Below are 18,137 nucleotides of genomic sequence, written 5' to 3'. Positions count from 1 at the left end.
CATCAGCTCTTGTTGCTATTGATAAACACCAGATCCATCATGACTTGATTGTCAATGAATAGGCATACAGTTGTGGCCAAAATTGTGGAAATCCTTTGGGGGAAAATGTATTTTTGAGGTTTGATGGCTAATAACATCACTCTTTTTTGGGAGTTTCAAGATAAGCATACCCCACTGCTGGAATGGCCTGGGAATAGCCCAGACCTTAACCCAATTGAAAATCTATGGAGCCGACTAAAGAAACTTGTTAGTCAGAAGCGACCCAGCAATAAAACCCAGTTAATAGAAGCAATCATTCAATCTTGGTTTCACATTATAACAGATGCAGAACTAAAAGACTTCCCATGGTTCATTCCATGGAAACATGTTGTAAGGCCGTAATTCATACTAAAGGTTACCCAACTAAGTATTAACTGACGTGATAATTTTTGTATAATTTTTTTCTATGGTGATAATTTTTGTATATCTCATTTTTTCTACGTGTTTCACTTTTCTTCTTTATACTATAACTGCTATTGTAATAGCAAATCCTTCATGAAAGTTATTGCATTACATTCTTGATTAAATTATCTTTCCATCAATATATAATTTTATGGGACTACTCCAAAATAAAGTGGTGTTATTAGCTCGTTTTAGAAAATACACTTTCCCCAAAAGGTTTCCACAATTTTGGCCACTACTGTACATGGTGTGTATTCCTGAAAATTCCTGGTGGGTAAAGACAAGATATTACCCTCTTGGGGATCTGTCCTTCTGGTCTTCAAATCCTGCAGTAACCATGAGCTTGAAGCAATAGGGTGGCATTGATCTTATGGGACCTCTTAGGAGCTCTGCTCTTCATTTAATCAGGAGCTCTGCTCATCATTTGGCAGGGTGTTAAGTGCATGCGCATTAAGTCAGACAGTAGAGGCAAAGGCAAATTGGGTAATATTCCAATGTACTGACTGACCTGTTGTTCATCTGGACCCCTCACTGGATTCCTTGATCTAGTTTCTGGGCTGGTTTGAAATTGTCGTACCAATCTTCTTAGCCTCAGTTGAACTTCTGTGTGCTCAACATGAGGCTGCCTTTGTAGATCATCCAGAAAGTGCAACCAATTCAGAAGTCCGGATATTGCTGCCACCGTGGTCTTATTAATCTACTTTGTGTGCCCTGCATAAACCACAAGTCGAATTGCATTAGCTATTAGGAACTATTGTTCCTAGTTTTGATTACAAAGTCCTTATATTGCTTGGCATCTGGGTATTTGCAAGATAGCCTGCTCCAACCTGAGTCAACCTGAGTTGATCCTTCTGAAGAAGCTGTGAATAATGGCTCAATTTTGGAAAAGCTCTGCCTTTCTGCCATTGTCCCTGTTTTCTGGAAAAGCCTCCTCCTAGAAGTAATACTGACCTCATCGGAGATTGGATTTCACCAGCAATATGTTTTTGGTACTGTATAAATTGTAATGAGTATTATTTATTTCTTTAAATATTAAGAAACATTTTAAATACCATTGATCTGAACAGCCAGCAGCCTATTTAATAAGGGTTGAATTAGCTGGGAGTATACAGTGATATGATCTGTACATCAGGAAGGCATATTTTATTATTTCATTTCAACAAAGGCAGAGAGGGGTTCCTTTTTACCATCTATGATTGCAGAGGGAAGAGGAAAACCTGGCTGTATTTGGGTCATAGTAATTTGTGTAAGTATTGTGTGGGTTGTAGTTTCCTTCTGTTATTATGAAGTCGACATAGCCTTGGGGCAGCTACAAGTTTATTCTGGAGCTTCCTATCTTCCAGGCTTTGCTTGATAACCACATTATCCAATCAGAGACATTCCCAAATGGAGAAATTTGCTGGCTACAGTTCTGGACCATTCAGACTGCAAGATATTTGCAAGAAAAAGAACAGTAGCCCCAGAGAAGATTGATTTTGAGCCAGTAAGATGTAATTGCCAATTTCAATGCTAAGTAGTCAAGTCTCCAGTCTAAGTAAAGCATTAAGGAGTTATCTTAGCATAGAAAACATGGCTCTCAAAAATGTGACTGAATTATTTCATAAAAATGAAGGTTTATACAGTATAAGGCTGCAGTTCTACATTCTTCAGTTTTCCATTGTATCTTTGGAAAATGTACCATTTTATTTGATTGTATTCATAAAGTGTGACTTCTTTATTTAGAGCAGATGTTGTAAAGTCAGTTAATTAATCACATGCATTTTGATTAATAGGCAAACCAGTACTTCTTTAATTGGGTGCTAATGAACTAAAGACCCTGACATTTTTTTTTGGGGGGGGGGGAATACAGTGTTCAGAGTCTAGGCCAAAACTAAGAATAACTGACTGGATAAAATAAAAAATAGTTGATGGTTGGATTTTAGTGAGTCAAATAATGGCTCTGTTAGCTAAATATTTATTACTCCAGGCACAATCCTAGGAGGAAGAAAAAAATTAATGTTTAACCTTCAGGAGTTCCCTTATTAAACAGAGGCAAATATTTAATGGGGAGGAATATAGCTGTTGTCCATAAATTTGCAGACATAAGGTTAAATATTTGCTTGGGTGCCATGGAACAGTCCCTTCTCCATGAGAGATTATATTTATTGCTAAACGTGTTAGCTTCTGCCCTGCCCTCAGCACTGTATAACTTGAGGCAATCTTGAAAACACATTTAGTTTAGTCTTGTTCTAGACAAGGTAAGGCAGGGATAGACAACTACTGTCCCCATTTCTTTCATTTTTTTCTATGTCTATCCCAGTTTTTCTCAAAATGTGATCTAAGAACCTTGGGGGCCCTCCGAGACCTTTTCAGAGGTCCATAAAATCAAAAATATTCATCAGCCTCTGTTGAAAAGTAATACAGTGTTAAACCTTTTGTGATGACCTAGGGCATGGCACAGAGATAACACAAACAGTTGGCAGTTCAAACCACCCTTTTATTGCTCCAAATTTCCCCAAACACTCCCATATTTCTGGCAAGTCCCAGAGCAAAGTGATAACAAACCCTCAGCCAAACCTCAAGCAGCCTCTGGCTGCAATTAGTCCAGCCCAGCACTATCTGCACCAAGGCTGCACAGCAATAAATCCAAGGCTGCACAGCAATAAATAAATCAAGGAGTTCAGGAAGCAAAAGATCCAGTTTAATTAGTCCAGAACGCCAGAAGGAATGCAAGGACTCTTAGAAAGTTCAAACATCGGCACGCAACACTTCAGGAACTCAGCATTTGTTCCCGACAGATGCCCCTCCCCACACCGTCTCCTTAAATCTCATTCCCCAGGTATGCCTTGTGAAGATGGGTGGGGCATTCTTCTCCCGAGTAGCTTGCTCAGTCTGCGCTGTTCACGCCTTCTCTCCAGTCTCTGAGGTCTTGGATCAGGAGGGGGTGGTCCTTGCTCCTTGCCTGAGCTCTGTCTCTTATGTTCATCCTGCCTCTGTTTCTCCCTGCCTACAATCTGTCCTAATCCTGAAAGTCCCTGGACTTCCCCATTTTCTTCCAAAGACAATGAAGCCGCCCCCTCAATCTTTGTCGGCTCAGATTTCAACTCGTCTTCCCCTGCAGATTCAGGCTCCAACGGGAGCAATGCACCTTCAAACAATTGTGAGAAGTGGCAGTGAACATATCTCTTTTAATTTTTAATATGGTAAAGGTAAAGATTTCCCCTGTCCAGTCGTGTCTGACTCTAGGAGCGGTATTCATCTCCACCCTGAGTCTCCGGAGAAAGGCGGCATATAAATTGAACTAAATAAATAAATAAATAAATTTCTTTGCTGAGGGAACCAACATTCTCCGAAGACACTTCTTTGATCATGTGGCTAACACAACTATATGCTGAGGCACACAGAACATTATTACCTTCCCACCGAAGTGGTATCTATTTTATATATTTGCATTTGTATCCTTTCGAACTGCCAGGATGGCAGGAGCTGGAGCAAGTAATGGGAGATCACTGTGTCGTGTAGCACTCGGGTCTCGAACCCATGCTGTCAGCTTTCCAGTTTACAAGCTCATTGTCTTAACCACTGAGCCACCATACCCCCTTTAATAGGGCAAATATAGACAAATCTAAGCCATACAGACAAGTGTCCTCCAAAGAGATCTTGAAAGAAAGAAGGTTAAGAAACACCGATCTAGCCCATGCTAAGGCATTCAGTTCAGCAACATATGAAGGCCACCAATTTCCCATCGCTGTTGTAAAGCAATGTTGACAAGAACAGCCTAGAAATCTTAGAATCACTCGTGTTCCCCACAATCTGTGGGTCTCCTTGGCCACAACAAGACAAGTCATAGCAATGTTTCCATAGTCATCATTCCCAATGATATTTCAAGAGACTGGAGGCAGAAATGGTTCAGGAAACCCTAAGGAGCCTTTTGTCCTGAAATGCTACCCTCTTTCTCAGAGTAAATGTGACATGTTAATTGACTCTAAAGAAGCACTCATGATGGCAACAAATATTGCTAGAACTATTATTGCCCGCAATAGGCTTTAAAAACAAGGGTATCTCAGAGGAATTAGTAGTAGATCTCAGACGCAATGACAAACAGAGGTAGTGGTTGCAGTGGGTGCCAAATGACAATAGAAGTAGAAGAAGATGGAACTGTCATGGGTCTCAGCGAAGCTGATCCAGCCATTAAGTTTTTTACGCTTCAGTTTTTCTGTTTTTAGTTTTCTCCATCCTGCTAAGCAATAATAACTCTGCCCTGATATATCTGCTTTGTCTGTACACTCTTTTAAAATATCTATGAGGTTCTTGATATTAAAAATAAATGAACAAACACATAACTGTCTAACTATCTATTGTCAGTGATTCAAAATTCAGCCTAGCCAAGAAGGCAAATTTGCAGGCAGTGCAATGATATAATTTGTTCTAGCATGTGCATTTAGAGCAAGTTTGGAACTTGTGGTCCCTGCCCTGCATACTGTATGATGCAAAATATATTATTATTAGTTAAATTTGTAGGCTGCCTGACTCTGGGCAGTTCAAAAATACTGTAGATACGACACGTAAGCAGCCTATGCCTCAAAAGTTAACACATCAGCCAGTCTTCCTGTAAGGAAGCACTTTACGTGGATGCTAGAAATGAATCTGTCACTAAAATAAGGGATGTAAAACTAGAATGTATTTATTTATCTTGACATCTGCATTTTCACTCTATTGCTTTGAAACTATATACTTAAAGACCTCTATATATTTTATGAGAAGCAAGTCCCCCTGAGTTTCAGTAATTCGTCCAGAATGGAGGGAGAGCATCCTGAGTTTCAGTGCTTCTTCACATTTGTATCTGCAACTCACATCTTTTCTAAGAGAAACCCAGAAGCATAATAAAGATCAGAATAATAGTGTGTTGCTGTTGTGGTTTGTGGTTTTGATGATTTTAAGATTTAAATTATACAACATTCAATAACTGTTGTACATGACTGGATTTTTTTTTTATTTTTTTTTATTTTTTTTTTGGCCAGGTGGTGAAACTTGTAGATATAGTATTGAATAATTTCATTTCAACGAAATCACTTGAGTAAAAGCAAAGACATACTGAAAACATTTTAGCAAAGCTCTATTTTATTTTTCAGGAAATCCTATGTGCTTTTGGCTTCTTGAGATTTGCCTTTAATTATATAGTTTCTGATTTATCAAGCTGAACATTGCAATCTTAATATTGTCTCAAGTCATTAATAGGATTGAGGTAGATCAATAGATTGATCAATTTTGACCTGAATTTGTCCCTGTATTTATGAATTCTCTTTGTCAGAAATATTGACTCAAAGGGGCAGAGAATTATTACCAAGAAGATAAAATATAAATCCATCTCCCTTATAGTTTAAATGTGATTCCTCCAGCAATTTCAAATTACAGCTTCCACCATCCCCTTTTCCCACTGGTTGACAGGAATTAAAGTCCAAAACATTGGGAGAGCTACAAGAAGCATAGTCCAAAATGGACAACTTGTTAATGCTTTCAGTAAGAGAGGGGAGGGCCAAAGTAATGTGTTTTGTGTGGATATGGCTCCATTATTCAAGCAAGTAATTCTCTTTGTTTCCCCCTTAATTTTAGGTGTAATTGTTGTAAACTGATGGCACAATTTTCCAAATATGGGGAATGGTGGGTCTGTGGACCAGAATGAACAAAAAACGTGCACTACAGGCTGCCCATCTCTGTATAAAAATGTATTTAATTGTATGAATAGCAATAGCAATGTCAACTGTCTAACTAGTGAACCCAAAATAAGGAAACACTCTCGGGAGCTTTGAATTCCCAAAAATAAAATTTTATTGGATACACCATATTGGTACTAAAGAATCAAAACCAGCTCTGGTTTTCCCACACAAAGGCTTGCCTAGTTAAATATTAGCTTTCCTTTCTCCCCACCTCTGGGTGATCACATTGTCCAATTATGAGACACCCTTTTGTTATGGGAACTGTCCGTCTCTTTCTCAAGCACCTGCAGTGGTGACCTTGATGGTTGCCAGGCTCTCACGGTCCATGCACACATTCTCAGCATTCTATTTCCCCCTTCCCTCCCCACCCCCAATTCATTGGCAAATTGAAAAGCATTACGGTTTGAAAGAAGCAAAGCAGTTGAATCTTGACAAGCAATAACAGTAACATTTAGATTTATATACTATTTCATAGTGCTTTACATCTCCCAATCCGTGGCCCAATGCCATAGTCCATTCAGAACCAGGCCATGGAAGTGGTGGGTGAGCACACATGCATACAAAGCTGCATTTGTGAAAGTGGCACACACAGACGAAACCATCCCATCACCACCACTGAAAGGTTGTAGACCGCTGCTTTACAGAACTCTCTAAGCAGTTTACAGAGTCAACATATTGCCCCCAACAATAATGGTTAGTTATTAGCAAGCTAATAGTGATTAGATTGGACAACCCATGAAGTCAAGGACTTAATAAGCCACTTATTTGAATGTCTTTTGTATTTATTGATCCTGGGCATTAGACAACAAGAGTAATGCTTGATCAAGACAGCATTATGCGTAGTGTTTTTCTTCACATCTCCCCAATATTGAAGATTTTGGGGGATACAGGAGTGTCCATGGGGTATGATCAAAAATGTCAAGGAGATGGCCATGATGGTGCACATGAAAATAGTTGCAGCTTCGTCTCCACCTTCTCCATCTTTCTTTTTACCGGACTCTCCAGACATCCACGGGGAGATGTCTTCAATGTTTTTTGGCTGCAAAGTCCTAAGTATCTTATATAGGTTGACCTTACAGGGTTTTTCTTCATGTGAAACTACACCTTCTTTTTTTAATATAAGAATCTACGCCCTTGGATGTAGATAATTAAAAGACTATTTAATGGCCAAACTTGTAGGTCGCCTTCCAGGGTGTGCTCTGCGTTTTATCTAAGTTTGATCTATCAGTTTAATTCTTCTTCTTCCCAGCTTAAATTTCTGCAGGAATGTGTAAGTTGTGGTCAGCGATGTGATTCATCCCCCTCCTGCTTCTCTGATTTTATAGGCAGGACTATTTTTATTTAGTGTTGTTTTGTCAAGGAGACAATCTAAAGGTATGTTGAGAGAAACCACATGGTACCACATTCCTAGACATACCAACTTTAAGAGTCAAGGGAAGAGCTTCATTTTTTTCAGTTACTACCTATTGGAAACTCCTTGTCTCCCGTCTCTGGCAAATGCAAAATGCTTTGTTTACATTCTGTCTGTTGCAAGATGTTGGAGATGGTCATCTATCAATCTTCTGCTCTATCTTCCAAGTCCCTCAAACAGGGATGAAAATCCTGAGTCCCTAAGTTAAAAGCCCTTTGGTACAGTGGTAAAATCCGCCGCCAGTTCCCACCGGTTCGCTGCCTATGCGTGCGCAGTGCATGCCAGACATATGCTGCCTGCGCATGCGCAGTGCACACCAAACGCGCTCTGTGCGGAAAAAGGAATCATTTGAAGATTAGAACAGTGAGGGGGGAACAGCTGTGCCACACTATTTAGATTCACTAGAAAGTAGAATTTCCTGCTTTCTAGCGAATATAAATCACGCAGCACAGCTGATTGTCGGAAATACCAGTTCGGACCAACCAGTAGTTTTTTTTTATTGCCTGTTCACCTGAATCAGTAGTTTTTTATCACTACCGGTTTGCCCGAACCGGAGCGAACTGGTAGCATTCACCCCTGCTTTGGTACCTCAATTGGTTGAGAATACCAGCTCATCTGCTGTGCTGCTCTTCCCTGTCAGCCTGATTCCTTGACCCATCTGACATTTAATATTTTAGAGCAGTAAACACACGCATGTACCCCCCCCAAACAACCTGTCAACGATTCTGAGTCCACCCACTCCCACTGACGAAATATATTTAAAGGAATGTGAGCGAAAACAACAGCAGAAAAGGTCTTCACCCCTGTTCTATTATAACATACTTCGTTCCTTTCCCTTAAAAAAAAATTAAACTTTCCCAAACCCGCTTTTCACAGCACAGCCCTCCTTAGGAATTTCACAGAGATGCCTGTAAAAGTCAGATGAATAATTTACCAGGCACACTTCCTAATTAATGAGCAGAAATAAAAGCTAAAAAAAAAAAACTTCAAGAAATCTGTATCTACCTATGGGAGTCAGACATGTTTAAGAAGTCCGTCCACATCCTTTTGAAATCGGTGAACATTGCCTTGTTGAAAGAATTTCTAAGATGTCAAAAAAATAATAATCCTGTTTCACTGAATAGTACAGTACATACTAAATGGTGAGCTTGCTTGAGAACTAGGCCTTTAAAATGGATCTTAAAATTAGAATAAAGTTATAGTTAGAATCTATGATAATTTAAGCCATTTTTCCTTATATATATTAGAATTTAAACAGGGCCTGATATTTGATTTTATGATTTTGAAAAGGCATCAATAGCCACCAGTCCCAATCTAAAAGTAAATGCTTGCTTTAAAAATCCTCACCCATCATATTCCTGCATAACAACCTGTTCTTCTGTTGACCAGCTCATACTTCTGAGTCTCTTCTGAATGCCAAGTTCCTGCTTCCTGCTCCACCTAAACTTTTATTTGTTTAAGAAAGTTGTTTTCATTTTTTTAAAAAAATGGAAACTTACCTTAAATGTTTAAATATTATATTTATAAAATTGGCATTCTGCCCTGAAAAGCAGGTTTTCCAAGGCAGCTCATAACAAGCTAAAATCATCAAATAAAACGAAGGCTCTTTACTTACACGCAGTCATTAGAAACGTAGCACTAAAATTGTGGAGCAATAAAAGCTAGCATGCTGCAAAGAAAAACATCAGCTTCCCGCATCATCTGTATTTTCAAGAATCTTCTGGGCCTAAATAGTCCCCAAAACTATTTTAGGATGTCAAAATAATCGACAGCTGTATTCCGGGGCTTTTTTGGAAAAGTTCACACATGTCTGGGGAAAAATAGGTCAGTAGGGCACATCCTTGGGGGAAAATGCTAGACTTATGATAAAGTGAGGTTTTATAACTAGATACATTCTTCATTATACAGACAAGTTCTTGACTTGAGCCTAGAATTACAGTTGTAAATCATGGCAGTTGTTAAGCGGATGGCCACATGACTATACCAGATTTTTCTTCTGTTTTTACAGCAGTCATTAAGCAAACCCATTTTTCCCCAAGGATGAGATTTTTTGCAGGAAACTCAAACTAAACCTAATTTGGCCACCTAATGAGAAGGAAGGACTCACTGGAGAAGAGCCTAATGCTGGGAAAGATTGAGGGCAAAAGAAGAAGGCGACGGCAGAGAATGAGGTGGCTGGATGGAGTCACTGAAGCTGTCGGTGTGAGATTAAATGGACTCCGGGGGATGGTAGAGGACAGGAAGGCCTGGAGGAACGTTGTCCATGGGGTCGCGATGGGCTGGACACGACTTCACGACTAACAACAACAAAGAACTAAACACAAAAATCAGTCACATGACCTCAGACCCTACAAACAATCATAAATGCAAGGCAGTTGTCAAAGACCTGAAATGTAATCATGTGACTACAAGGGAAAAGGGTTGCAGATATTGGAACTTCAAAAATGGGTTGTAACTAGTTCTAGGGAGGTCCGTCATAACTTTAAATGGTCGCTAAGCAACCGATCATTAAACAAGAACTACCTATACATAAATATTAACTCTGAACTGCCAAAATCTGAATAACCAACAGAAGGCAGTTTAGGAACTCTCTTTCCTGCCATCTAATGGTCATCTGGATACTTGCAGCCCAGCCATGGTGGCCCTGTCATGATAGCCATTTGATGAACTGACAAGATTTCATCTCATAGCAGTTATGTTATGTGAGTGTAAAGAAATCATTCTCGATTTCCAAATGCAGCAATCTTATGAGATCAAAAGGAATCTATTGCCATTGATTACATCAGCTTTCTCCCCTCTGTTGGGTGAGATAGAAGCTCCCACAATCCCTGGTTGAATCCAATATATATCTGCTCAGCCTTCTATGCCTCTGAGGTCAGTAAAATGAGGAAGGGACTCAGATTTTGGGGGGCAATATGCTGACTCTGTAAACTGCTTAGAGAGTGCTGTAAAGCACTATAAAGCACTATAAAGCAGAAAATAAGTCTTAAGTGGTGTTGTTATTGCTATTGTTATATGGCAATGTTTGGAGGAAGACTGGTCTAAATTCTTGTTGTTGGAATTAGAACTGATTGTTGATTTTGGACACTGTTTTTCAACCTTGGCAACTTGAAGATGGACTTGAACTTGATGGACCTAGAATTCCCCAGCCAGCATGCTTTCCGTTTTTGCTCAGGAGAATTGGAAAAGCTATGTATTTTATTGCCATATCCCTCACCCTGAGTTGGGTGCCACATTCTTAGCCAATATTTCTAGGCATTATTTGTGTTTCTGACTGTGTGACTGACTTAATCCTCCCCCTCATTATCTTTTAATCTGTCCTGGAAAAAAAGGGGGAATAAGGGAGCTTTTGTGTCTAGGTGCCTCCTGGCGGGCCTTTTCGATTAAGCAAATTGTTTTTATCTTTCTATTTGAATCCTCAGCTATGTTCACCGTATTTCTCTGAAAAGGTGATGATGCTGAATTGAAGTCAGTTCAACCCCAAAAGAAATAAAAATCAGAAAAAGAAGTATAGACATGGACAAGAATCTTTCCTACTTACTTACTTTATACTTCCCTACTTCATTAACCTGTTGCCAATGCCAATTAAATTCCTCTCCCCATAATAAATGAGTACATTTGGCACACTTACACAAGTGTGTGGATACACACTCACACACAGAGACACTCATACACAGAGACACACATATATTTTTCCAAGACGTTACACTAAAAATAAACCCTAAAGTAGAAAGAATGTATACTAATTGAATTAATGACTCTCAATTAAAATCAATTGCTTGTAAAATAAGCTACCCACTGACAAAATTAATGCATCCTTATCTGTTCGTACTAATTATACTCTTTCATGCACAGAGAAAAATACATCAGTTGACAGAGCCCTTCAAGCCCTTTAAGAATGCCAAAATTGTGGATGCAGACCTTACTGGGAGGAGGGGGGCATGATTTTCCAGAGGGCAGGTGCCATGGCAGAAAAGTGTCTTCTCCTGGACCTTGCCAGGAGAAATTCCTTGACTGACGGGGTCTGCAACATACCCAGGAGTGGGCTGCTACGGGTTCACCCAGGTTCAGGAGAACCCGTAGCTAATGTTATGGCCAGTTCGGAGAACCTCCAAATCCCACCCATGGCTGGCCCCGCCCACCCTGCCCCACCCCTCCCCTCCCAGGAGTCTCCATGCAGCCCGTTTTGGATGCGAAGTAAGTGCAGGGCCCACATGGAGGCTCGGAGAGGGGGAAAAATGGACCTCCCGGAAGCTCCGGAGGGCCTCCGGAGCCCAGGGGAGTCAGTTTTTGCCCTCCCAGAGGCTCGAGGAAAGCTTCCGGAGCCTGGGGAAGTTGAAAATGCCCCACCACCACCCCGCCATGGTGCAGGAGGCCAACTAGGTCATGCCCACCATGGCCACGCCCACCCAGCAACCGGGCAGAGAACCTGTTGCTGAAATTTTTGAAGCCCACCCTTGAACATACCTCTTCTTAAGGTGCAGGTGGGGTGCACGGGGGCAGTCCTCTCTATGAAGATGGTTAAATAAAACAGAGTTTCTGCCTGTGTTAAGCAAGCCTGTTCAGGCCACCCTTATTCAGAGAACCTTTGATGATATAATGAAAGCAACTTTAGGTAAACATGCAGTTTCTGGGTGTTTTAAAATTGCGAGAACGATCATCTCTGGGTGAGTGGGCGGTTTGGTCCTTGGCCAGTAGAGCTTTGGGGCAGGTGCAGCACGTACCCACACACCTTTTCAGGTAAAAGGGCCCTTGTGTGTATACAAGAGCTGCATGTGGATGGCTAGGCTCCAAATCTCTTTTAAAAGGACTCTTGGAATCAAATACTTTCCTATCCGGTTTGGGGATTAGCCATCTGCTATTTCCGCCACTCTGTTTACCTGCTGCTGGTTTGGGAATGAAACCACACGCAAAAGGGTTGCAGGCAGGAGAACCTGATCAGATCTCTCTCCATGGTGAGCCCTCAGCGTCATCCTCGCTTGCATTTGCGCTTTGTTGATAGAAGAAATAGCGTGCCAAGCTTGGTTGCTATAGGATACCGAACTCCTTTCCATACGTGGTAGGCCGAAGCCTGAACTGTGGTTGACTTTAACACGCCCAGACTGGTGCAGGAATAACCACAGCCAGGAAAATACAGAGAAGGCTACAGGGTCAGGAAAGGAGATAGGTTTACAGAAGTGGGAAATCCCATCTGTTGGAAAAAAAACAATTATTCCAAAATTGTGTAGCGTAGGTTGGAATAAGATACATTAAGAAAGAAGCACATGCCTATAAATAATGCTATTGTGTGAGCAGAGTAAATATACCAAAAAAAAAAAAAAAAAGTAAATTCACCAAGTGCTCTGTGTTTATTTTAAATTATGGACATGCTTTTGTGACATTCCTGTTTATTTATAACTGATATGCTCAGCCATAGCCAGCCAGCCTCACCTGCCTGAGATCATGTAAGTCCTCAGCCTTGCCATTTGCTCCAAAAAACACGGCATTTGAGCATTTGTGTTAACTCTGTTAAAAGCCACACGCACTGACACAGTGAGTTCAGAAACAAATCAACAGGGATGAACATGCAACATTCAAAACAGAAACCTTTTAAAATACCTAAGAGAACCAACTGTCTTTGGCTGGACAGCAGATGAGTGTTTAAGCAGAAGGGACCCTATTGCTGAAAAGCTAAAGAGACCAGAACATGGTCATAGCATCAATTCATTCAGGAACCAGAGCTTGAAATGTCTTCTATCTCATGCCCCTTGTAGATTCAATTCCCATTGCTTCCAAGAGGGATCCAATATATACAGGTAGTTCTCGGCTTATGACCTGCTTAGGGACCATTTGAAGTTATGACAGGCGACAGGCCTGGAAAAAAGTACTTACAACCTGGATTCCAAATTCTGACTGGTGTCTCCCCACATTTGGGGCACTTGGCATCTGGCCCACATTTATGACTCTTTGCAAATGTAACTGCCAGAAACTGGTTTTACTCCCAGTTTCCAGCAAAAAAGCACTCCGTAGAAAACAATGGATTTGCTTAATGACCACAGCATTCACTTTACAATTGTTCATTCACCACTGCAACAAAAGGTTGTAAAATTAGGTGTAGTGCTGTGGTGAGCCACTGAGTAACCATCATGATTTACAACCATAACTTCGGAGTCAATTAGATTGTAAGTCAAGGACTACCTGTTTAATATGATTTTATTTTAATTCATGAACAGATATACTTTGGCAAGCTAAAATATAATCTCATTTGGTTAGAAGCAACTATTTTGAGAGAGGGACCCTCCACCTCGCTTGCAAGTGGCTGGTATACAATCATATGAATCCGCTATTAAAAGCCAGGATATTGAGAAGAACAAATAAGGGAGATCAGGCAACTAAACCACAATTTCCAGCAACCCCAGTCGTAGGCCATAGGTGAAATAGGCTGGGACCATTAATTAAGCTATAATCAGGTGGGATGTAGGAGATTTTAGAGCAAGAGTTTGGGCCCTTATGGATTGCTTTGTGTTTCTTTTTTTTCTTTTGCATGTTTTTAAAAATTGTAGTGATGGGGTTTTTGTTTTTAGCAACTAAGCACCATGGCACTTTTCCCCCATTCATCATATTCCCTTCACTGCTTTCTCATTGTTTGGAAAGTTAACCAGGTTTCAGCAACAGCAACAATCCATTTTCAGTAAACAAAATCTCCATGGGAGATCCCAAAAATCTGTGGATAGGACAGGCAGGAGGTACTATACAAAAATATAGAGTTGTTAAAAGTTTGCTTTTAGCTGATTAACTGATTAAGTCAATTCATTCTCTTCTGGGCCTGATCAACAGAAGTCCAAACTTGTGGTTGAAGGATCTTCAGGTCCTAGAACGACCTGGTAGCTAAACATTTAATCAAAAGCTGTTTCATTTCCTTTTGCACATCTCAGTTCTGTTTCTGTTTTCTGAGGAAGAAAGTGATTTACTACTCATCCTCACACTTATGACCATTGCAGCATTCTCATAGTTACTTCTGGCACTTGGCAACCAGTATGTGTTTATAATAGTTGCAATGTCCTGGGGACATGTGATCTCAGATTGTGACCTTCTCAGTCAGCTTCTGGAGCAAAGTTTTTAAAGTCACTTAATGACGTCGTGATTCATTTAATAACTGCAGCAACTTGCTCAACCGTGGCAGTAAAGGTTGTAAAATCAGACACAACTCAACAACTGCAATGGAAATTCTAATCCCAATTGGGGTTGTAAATTGAGGACTATCTATATAATCACCAGATTTTGCATTTCCCCCAAACGCTGCATCTCAACACTGGACACTGTCCAGTGGACTGCACATTAACTTTAAGATATTGTATTGAGAGATTGCAAACATTTTAGATGATGATTTTATGTTGTAAACCTATAAACAGCAGCAGAAATTGTTATCATGGGTACAGTAGTAAAAGCCCTAAATCAGAGGAGGCCGGAAAAAAAATAAATAAAACAACAGTTCTTTCCTAGTTACTCAAGAATTTGACAAATGTGGGAACTCAATAGTGAACATTCCCATGTGCTGGGAATCGCTTAAGACTCTGATAAAAGCAGAATAAATTTTGACATGAACAGGAATCAGATTGCATTTAGTTGCAATGACATCATCCCTTTCTGCTCCCTTGGTGCAATGTGGGAGCAGGCTGAGGCTTTATTTCCACCCACCCACTGATTGTCCCCTGATAACCTGCCCTGGGGTCTCATCTCTCAATACAGCAAACTGTGTTTTAAAGGGCAGAGAGCAGGGGTGAAATCCAGCAGGTTCTGACAGGTTCTGGAGAACCGATAGCAGAAATTTTGAGTAGTTCAGAGAACCAGCAAATACCACCTCTGGCTGGCCCCAGAGTGGGATGGGAATGGGGATTTTGCAGTATCCTTCCCTCAGGAGTGGGGTGGGAATTGAGATTTTGCAGTATCCTTCCCCTGCCGCACCTACCAAGCCACACCCACAGAACCAGTAGTAAAAAAAAATGGATTTCACCACTGGCATAGAGGGGCCAATTCTAAGCATAGGCAATCTAGACAGTCGCCTAGGTACCAATTTTAAGGGGTGCCAAAATGAAAAAGACTTCCGAAATACACCATATAAGTCTGTAATTGTATGTGGGAAGACTGGGCCCAAAGATATGCCTAGAGAACAGTAAATTAAAAAATGGCATAGTCTGCAGCTGGATAGTGGGCAGGACAAGAGGCTCAGAAGAGACCCACCCTAATTTCTTGGAATATAAAATAAATTAGAGTGGAAATTAGAATATAAAGAAAATTAGAATATCTGCTGCAAACTCCATGTTGGCATCAGGAAGGGAATCTGGCCAGTAAATGCTCAGTTCTATCCTATCATCCTAACTGTATCCCAGATTAAGGGATTACAATGTCACAAAAAGAAGAAAAAAATATTAGAGGGGGATTTGCACTTTCCAACTTGCAAGATTCATTCAGCCTTACCAAGTGTATCAGACAGGAAATACGATCAGATTACTAATTCTACTTTATTGTAAGAATTAACACAATCTTTGTTACAGGTGGTCCTCAATTTACAATCACAGTTGAGACTGAAATTTTCATCATAAAAGTCATTGCAGTCATAAGTCCAGTCAGATCTGATTTTACAACTATTTTTATTGTGGTTGTTAAATGAATCACACAATCATGCGAATCCAGGTTCCCCGATGGTCATTTCTTGCTGAAAATTGGCATCATGATTACGTGACTACAAGACACTGTAACGGGTTGCCAGGCGCCCTAGTTGTGACTGCAGGGGTGATATAACAGTCATAAGTGTGAGTACAGGTCACTTCTTCCAAGACCGTTGTAACTTTGAACCATTGTTAAATGAACAGTTGTTAATCGAGGACTGCTTGTATTATGCCAGAGAAGGTGGAGTGAAGGCTGCAAATTTGAACATCATTCATGTAGTGATTGTATCTGATTGCAGTCTCAAATGAGAGGTCTTTGTCAAAATTGTCTCCTTTTTCAATAACAAAGCAGTGTATAAAATAACAAAGCAATGTACTAATGCTTTAAAACTACTTGTGACTTGTAACTAGCCCTCCAACAATGCAGTCTTTTAATTGCTCCTCTCTTTCTTTCTCCCTTTATTGCAGATGTTCATTGTGGAGAAGGTTGAGGACAGTCACTGCAGCTTGCATGAGTTCACCATCACTGGGTCCACCTACACCCCTGAAGGACAAATGTGAGTGGTTCTACTGACCACTAGGAGGCACTATGCCCTGTTGTTGGAACTTGTGAAGCATAGATGTAAAATCTTCCCAATGTTTGAAAATTGACTGATTGATTGATTGATTGTGCTTCTGAGTCAGTATTAACTCCTGGAAACTGCCTGGACAAGTCCTGGCAGTTTTCTTAGCAACATTTTCAGAAGTGATTTGGCATTTCTTCCTTCCTGGAGCTGAGGGGGAATGACTGGCCAAAGTCACGCAGCTGGCTTTGTACCTAAGGCATGTCTGAAACTCACACTGGCTTCTAGCCTAGTGTCTTTAACTCCTACACCAAACTGGTTCCCTTTGAAATTATATTTAAAAATTAATACAAAACTCATTTTAAAAAGGAAAACAATCCTATTGTGTCTGTCAGGTGATATCATTGTTTTCAATTTGCTATGCTGTTTTTCTATCTGTTTTCTGAAAGTTTTAAATTGCCAGCTAATTTAGAATAGATGCCAAAGCAGGAGGATTTTTTGTTTGTTTGTTTGTTTTGTTTGTTTGTTTGTTTGTTTGTTCGTTCATTCATTCCAATTTATTGGCCACCCATCTTACCACAGGTAACTCTAGGTGGCTTACAATATTAAAAGAGATTCCAGGACTAAAACAAAAAGCATCATGTTTGTTTAAATTTTATTATTTATTTATTTATTGCTTGTTTGTTTATTTGTTTATTTTACAAATAACTCAAGGCAGTGATTGTACCCATTACTTAATGTCTATGGAGAGTCTCAGTCATCCAGGTCATGGTTGTTCCAAAGTACTTTTTCAAAAGGCAATTGGACTTTCTGGTTTTTCGTTTTTCTTTTCTTTGAAGACGTTTTGCTTCTCATCCAAGAAGCTTTTTCATTTACTTACTGTAAATGCACCAAGGGCCTCTTGCTAGCTGCAGTGGTGAACCCCAAGTGGTGGGGACAGTCTTGTCAGGCAAGAAGAATCAAGACCCACATATTAAGTCCAGTTAAGCTGATTTATTGCTCACATCTATACACAGGAATCTAGTCAGCTAATGGTCAACACTACATTTGCACTAGATAAGAGTTAATGGAATTCAAGAGATGTTGGACTTAGACCATTTGTGGGAACTTAATGACTCCAGGCTGATTCCTCTCTTGACTCCACCTACAGGCTCTGCCTGTCCTTCTGGAGGTCTCCAGAATTCGACTCACAAGAGGATTGCTTTAGTTTAGTTGAACAAGCTTTATAGGCCTGCAACATCTCTTTTTCCCCTCCATCCCTAAATTATTCAGCTTAGGCATCAGCAAAGGTTATACATTAATGAAGAGTCTTCATTATTACATTAAGGGTCTCGCAGTCATTGGGCACTTGCTAACAACAAAAGAGAGAGATAATTAT

The 18,137-nt window shown here is 40.3% G+C and overlaps 1 protein-coding gene across 1 annotated transcript in view; it reads left to right on the top strand.

Annotated features, from left to right (window-relative positions):
- Positions 1-18,137, top strand: part of ATP2A3 (ATPase sarcoplasmic/endoplasmic reticulum Ca2+ transporting 3) — a 149,738-nt gene that overhangs the window by 103,603 nt on the left and 27,998 nt on the right. The window contains exon 9 of the mRNA XM_070932095.1: positions 16,665-16,753. Within this exon, the coding sequence (XP_070788196.1) occupies positions 16,665-16,753 (89 nt within the window). The remainder of the gene's footprint in view (positions 1-16,664; positions 16,754-18,137) is intronic.

The sequence above is a fragment of the Pituophis catenifer genome, unplaced genomic scaffold (genome assembly GCF_029215685.1).
Source record: "Pituophis catenifer annectens isolate HBS135680 unplaced genomic scaffold, rPitCat1.0.hap2 SCAF_1, whole genome shotgun sequence".
Lineage (NCBI taxonomy): Eukaryota > Metazoa > Chordata > Lepidosauria > Squamata > Colubridae > Pituophis > Pituophis catenifer.
Note: the sequence above shows the minus strand (reverse complement) of the source record. Positions and strands in the feature narration are given on the sequence as shown.